The sequence below is a fragment of the Solea senegalensis genome, linkage group LG3, assembly GCF_019176455.1.
Source record: "Solea senegalensis isolate Sse05_10M linkage group LG3, IFAPA_SoseM_1, whole genome shotgun sequence".
NCBI classification, from domain to species: Eukaryota; Metazoa; Chordata; class Actinopteri; order Pleuronectiformes; family Soleidae; genus Solea; species Solea senegalensis.
In genome coordinates, this window is record NC_058023.1 from 5634367 (window position 1) to 5640366 (window position 6000).

The following is a 6000-nucleotide window of genomic DNA, read 5'->3' on the forward strand; positions in this document are numbered from 1 at the left end:
TATGTTGGTTGGTGCTGCTTGTTGTCGATGAGTCGCCTCATTGTCCGCGTCGACCCCCAGCTCTCACTGCTGTAATCTCCATGATATGACCGAGGACAAAGGGCTCTCAGTGTGTCCCAGCTCTCCAAACCCGTCTATACATGTGGGACGGAGCGTTGCGTCAGACAGTGGCAGTGCAGATGAACATGCCACTGGTGTGTGTGAGACAGTGGTGCTTCTGTCGCACACACAACACAGCAGTGACTTCACACTGCTGAAATAGCAGCGTGAAGGCCTCTTGTGGCTCAAGTGTTTTGATAGTGTGATAGTTTCACTCTCTGCCCGTTCTAATATTATAAAGCGGTGTGATTTTTTTAACCTGCACTTCCTGTTGTACAGTATCTTATTCATATTTAGACAAACAAGCCACAGACGTATTCATCACCTGCACCTCAGTGTGACCAAAGTGGCCTTTGAAGCTTCACACTGAGTGAGTTCATGTCATTTCCTTGATGCAAAGACGACGGCAGGAGCAACTCTTGAAAACCAAGGCAATGCTAGAGTTGTCCTTTACGTCTTTAAGAAAATTATTCTACGTGTTTCTTTCATGTGCACAGATAAAATTGGACATTACTATGATTACAACCGACACACTACAATTGTGTCTCTCCAAGCAAGGTTTGCGTCGCTTTGTAAATTGCTCTGTCTTCTGCACCAAAGTCCATTGAAAAAATCAGTGATTTTACATCACGGCATACAGGAGTTTTTGATCCACTGCTGCCTCCATCTGTAAATTTAAATGTGTCATTTTTGTGACTTCGGTGCTTTAGATCCTTCACTCAGATTTACTTGAGTGACACAAATTTACCAAATGAGGCAGCAGTAGACCAGCAACCCCTTGTGTCCTGTAAGCTAAGAATGCAGATTTTCCATATAGGGTTTGGTGCAGGAGAGTCAGCGGTGCATAATCTTAATTTTCTTTAACAGGGTGTCACAACATAACCCAATTTAATATTTGTAATCTGGATTATAAATGGAGATGCTGGGGATTGAACCCAGGACCTCATACATGCGAAGCATGCGCTCTACCACTGAGCTACATCCCCTCTGAGTGATTGTCCAAACCATCTCCTCAAACCCCAAATTTAAACACCTTTTTTTGCCGAATGGACAAATGTAATGTTTCTCATAGTTTTCAGAAAAATACAATATCCATCGGCAGATTATTCAGATTACTTTAAATTAATGAGCTATAAATGGTGATTTTCTTTGGTGCAGGAGAGTCAGCGGTGTATAAACTTCAGTTTCTTTAATATGGCATCGTAACAGGTCCCAATGTAATCACAATCCTACTTGCTACTTACTGTATAATCTGGATTATAAATGGAGATGCTGGGGATTGAACCCAGGACCTCATACATGCAAAGCATGCGCTCTACCACTGAGCTACATCCCCTCTGAATGATTGTCCAAACCATCTCCTCAAAGCCCAAATTTAAACACCTTTTTTTGCTGAATGGACAAATGTAATGTTTCTCATAGTTTTCAGAAAAATACAATATCCATCAGCTGATTATTCAGATTACTCTAAATTAATGAGCTATAAATGGTGATTTTCTCTATGGGGTTTGTTGCAGGAGAGGGAGCGATGCATAAACTTCAGTTTCTTTAATATGGCATCACAACAGGACCCAATATAATCACAATCCTACTTACTGTATAATCTGGATTATAAATGGAGATGCTGGGGATTGAACCCAGGACCTCATACATGCGAAGCATGCGCTCTACCACTGAGCTACATCCCCTCTGAGTGGTTGTCCAAACCATCTCCTCAAACCCCAAATTTAAACACCCTTTTTTGCTGAATGGACAAATGTATCGTTTCTCATAGTTTTCAGAAGAATACAATATCCATCGGCTGATTATTCAGATTACTTTAAATTAATGAGCTAGAAATGGTGATTTTCTCTATGGGGTTTGGTGCAGGAGAGGGAGCAGTGTATATACTTCAGTTTCTCTAATAGGGTATCGCAACAGGACCCAATGTAATCACAATCCAACTTGCTATTTACTGAATAATCTGGGTTATAAATGGAGATGCTGGGGATTGAACCCAGGACCTCATACATGCAAAGCATGCGCTCTACCACTGAGCTACATCCCCTCTGAATGATTGTCCAAACCATCTCCTCAAAGCCCAAATTTAAACACCTTTTTTGCTGAATGGACAAATGTATCGTTTCTCATAGTTTTCAGAAGAATACAATATCCATCGGCTGATTATTCAGATTACTTTAAATTAATGAGCTAGAAATGGTGATTTTCTCTATGGGGTTTGGTGCAGGAGAGGGAGCAGTGTATATACTTCAGTTTCTCTAATAGGGTATCGCAACAGGACCCAATGTAATCACAATCCAACTTGCTATTTACTGAATAATCTGGGTTATAAATGGAGATGCTGGGGATTGAACCCAGGACCTCATACATGCAAAGCATGCGCTCTACCACTGAGCTACATCCCCTCTGAATGATTGTCCAAACCATCTCCTCAAAGCCCAAATTTAAACACCTTTTTTTTGCTGAATGGACAACTGTAACGTTTCTCATAGTTTTCAGAAAAATACAATATCCATCAGCTGATTATTCAGATTACTCTAAATTAATGAGCTATAAATGGTGATTTTCTCTATGGGGTTTGTTGCAGGAGAGGGAGCGATGCATAAACTTCAGTTTCTTTAATATGGCATCACAACAGGACCCAATATAATCACAATCCTACTTACTGTATAATCTGGATTATAAATGGAGATGCTGGGGATTGAACCCAGGACCTCATACATGCGAAGCATGCGCTCTACCACTGAGCTACATCCCCTCTGTTTTTGGTAGAAAACATGTAGTTTTCTGTGCAGAATGTACACAATTAGTTGTTAAACAGAAGTACCATACACTGTTTGCTGAAAGGTTATATTTCGACAGTGCAAGAATTTGTCTCAATATGAGTTTTGGATTACAAATGGAGATGCTGGGGATTGAACCCAGGACCTCATACATGCGAAGCATGCGCTCTACCACTGAGCTACATCCCCTCTGAATGGCTGTCCAAACCATTTCCCCAAACCCCAATTTTAAACACCTTTTCTCTGCCAAATGGACAAATGTAACGTTTCTCGTAGTTTTCAGAAAAATACAATAGCCATCAGCTGATTATTCATATTACTTTTAGTTAATGAGCTATAAATGCTGATTTTCTCTATGGGGTTTGGTGCAGGAGAGGGGGCGTTTCACAAAACTTCTGTTTCCAATCAGAAAAGGGTTGATATCATGATATGCATATAGAATATATATATATATCTGTATACAATCTATGGCACGTGGACATGTCGCCAAAACGTTTTATTTGGCACGTTTGGCTCCACTTATGACAAACACAAAGACATACTTTGGATGTTTTGACCTCCTCTTCAGTGCTCGCTCAACTTTCACCGCGGCATCGACAACAACTTGCAGAGACTTGACAATTATGTGCAACAGAAATTCCCCCACAGTGAACATAATGTGCTCTTCTTTTTGTAAACGATTACAAGATCCAGCCTGATTTGAATGATCAGCTGTGTTTTACACAGCAACACAGATGATCTACAGTATGTGATAAACATTTTTAAATGTTTTCTTCACAGTTGACCAAGTGAAGTTCAAACCCCCGCTGAGAAAAGTCACGGAGCCGTATCCTGAATTGGTAATGCACTTTTTTTTTTTTTTACAATAAAAAATCTTACTATACAGTATATAGTCACTTATTGTTATTATGATATTCTAGCCTTTTCTTTACTGTTTATATCCTGTATATTATTGTTTATACACAGATGTCAATATGTCTATATCCAATATACTTAGGAAAGTATTTGTGATTCTGCTTCATCAGGTCTCCTATGACGATGACTGGAATCTGTCTGGTGATGAAGACAACTCACCGTAAGACTTTTCTCTCTTTTCTCTCTCGCTGTGTTTTCTCCTTTACTCATACGTTCATTCACGATGCTACAGCTGTTCCAGATGCTTCAGTTGTCGAAGTTGAGAAAATGAGTGAAAAATATTCTCGTAGTCCACAGTAATAGACTGATTTAGGTAGTTATTAAGAGAACTATGTTCCAATATGGTTTTCACGACCTGATCCATACTGTAAACCTGATTTTGTTCGTGATTACTTCCTGTTACAGTTTTTGTTTTACGACAGTTATGGTTGCCCTAATATGAAAGAAGACTACTTTAATGAACATTCATTTATTTAAAATCCCTGAAACTGGTGTTGAATGTTTTGTCAGGAAGTATAGCAAATATTATTTCCTGTCCTGGAAACCATATTGGAACATGGACTGTACCATATTTACCAGTAAATTCTGTGTCAAAATAATAATAATATTTTTTAATTTTTATCAAACCTTAAACTCATTAGTAGACTCAATTACAAGTAGATTTAGTGATTTGGGGGGGAGAAACAATCAGATCATGGCTACGTCTTACATTATCGTAGAATCTATTAATATCTCTTTAGTAAAAGCAGTGACAGACAGGATTTAGGATGTGCGAGTAGTTATTTTTAGCATGAGGAGAATAATTCCGACTGATTGCAATATTTAAGGATTATTTTGTATGTTTTTGGCCGTCATTTCTTTCCTCTGTGAGAACAGTGAACTCACCATGGTCATGAAACTCAGAAAGTGGTGACACCGGGGCGACAATGTCAAATATCAGCAGGTGGTGATCAGGCAGGTTGAAAGTGAAATTAACTGGAACATCCACAGTATCTTAACGACAGATTCCCAACCAGGACCTCATACATGCAAAGCATGCGCTCTACCACTGAGCTACATCCCCTCTGTTTTGGGTTGAAAACATGTAGTTTTCTGTGCAGAATGTACACAATTAGTTGTTAAACAGAAGTACCATACACTGTTTGCTGAAAGGTTATATTTCAATAGTGCGAGAATTTGTCTGAACGTGAATATTTGCTTTGGATTACCGTAGATTATAAATGGAGATGCTGGGGATTGAACCCAGGACCTCATACATGCAAAGCATGCGCTCTACCACTGAGCTACATCCCCTCTGTTTTGGGTTGAAAACATGTAGTTTTCTCTGCAGAATGTACACAATTAGTTGTTAAACAGAAGTACCATACACTGTTTGCTGAAAGGTTGTATTTCAATAGTGCGAGAATTTGTCTGAACGTGAATATTTGTATGAGGTATGAGGTTTGCTGAAAGGTTATATTTCGATGGTGCAAGAATCTGTCTGAACGTGAATATTTGCTTTGTATTACAAATGGAGATGCTGGGGATTGAACCCAGGACCTCATACATGCGAAGCATGCGCTCTACCACTGAGCTACATCCCCTCTGTTTTTGGTTGAAAACATGTACTTTTCTGTGCAGAATGTACACAATTAGTTGTTAAACAGAAGTAACATACACTGTTTGCTGAAAGGTTATATTTCAACAGTGCAAGAATTTGTCTCAATATGAGTTTTGGATTACAAATGGAGATGCTGGGGATTGAACCTAGGACCTCATACATGCAAAGCATGCGCTCTACCACTGAGCTACATCCCCTCTGTTTTGGTTGAAAACATGTAGTTTTCTGTGCAGAATACACACAAATTGTTGTGAAGTACACAAACTGTTTGCTGAAAGGTTATATTTCAATAGCGGTGAATTTGTCTGAACGCGGTTTGCTCTTGGACAATAGATTATAAATGGAGATGTTGGGGATTGAACCAGGACCTCATACATGCAAAGCATGCCTACCACTGAGCTACATCCTCTTTTGGTTTTAAAACATGTAGTTTCGTGCAGAATGTACACAATTAGTTGTTAAACAGAAGTACCATACACTGTTTGCTGAAAGGTTATATTTCATGGTGCAAGAATTTGGTTCGAACGTGAATATTTGCTTTGGGATTACCGTAGATTATAAATGGAGATGCTGGGGATTGAACCTAGGACCCTCATACATGCA

At 39.2% G+C, this 6000-nt stretch overlaps 1 protein-coding gene and 10 non-coding genes across 14 annotated transcripts in view; 1 reads left to right on the plus strand and 10 right to left on the minus strand.

Moving 5' to 3' along the window:
* The window catches only part of map4k2 (mitogen-activated protein kinase kinase kinase kinase 2), a 32661-nt gene that overhangs the window by 11010 nt on the left and 15651 nt on the right, over positions 1 to 6000 (plus strand). For all 4 annotated transcript variants that reach the window (XM_044021866.1, XM_044021869.1, XM_044021867.1 and 1 more), the window contains exons 14-15: positions 3663 to 3721; positions 3908 to 3957. In XM_044021866.1, the coding sequence (XP_043877801.1) occupies positions 3663 to 3721; positions 3908 to 3957 (109 nt within the window). The remainder of the gene's footprint in view (positions 1 to 3662; positions 3722 to 3907; positions 3958 to 6000) is intronic.
* Positions 1014 to 1085, minus strand: trnaa-cgc. The gene has a single exon. It is a non-coding gene; the product is annotated as a tRNA-Ala (tRNA).
* Positions 1364 to 1435, minus strand: trnaa-ugc. The gene has a single exon. It is a non-coding gene; the product is annotated as a tRNA-Ala (tRNA).
* trnaa-cgc lies at positions 1716 to 1787 on the minus strand. Its single transcript has one exon. It is a non-coding gene; the product is annotated as a tRNA-Ala (tRNA).
* On the minus strand, positions 2075 to 2146 carry trnaa-ugc. Its single transcript has one exon. It is a non-coding gene; the product is annotated as a tRNA-Ala (tRNA).
* trnaa-ugc lies at positions 2433 to 2504 on the minus strand. Its single transcript has one exon. It is a non-coding gene; the product is annotated as a tRNA-Ala (tRNA).
* On the minus strand, positions 2786 to 2857 carry trnaa-cgc. Its single transcript has one exon. It is a non-coding gene; the product is annotated as a tRNA-Ala (tRNA).
* trnaa-cgc lies at positions 3000 to 3071 on the minus strand. The gene has a single exon. It is a non-coding gene; the product is annotated as a tRNA-Ala (tRNA).
* trnaa-ugc lies at positions 5019 to 5090 on the minus strand. The gene has a single exon. It is a non-coding gene; the product is annotated as a tRNA-Ala (tRNA).
* On the minus strand, positions 5309 to 5380 carry trnaa-cgc. The gene has a single exon. It is a non-coding gene; the product is annotated as a tRNA-Ala (tRNA).
* On the minus strand, positions 5523 to 5594 carry trnaa-ugc. Its single transcript has one exon. It is a non-coding gene; the product is annotated as a tRNA-Ala (tRNA).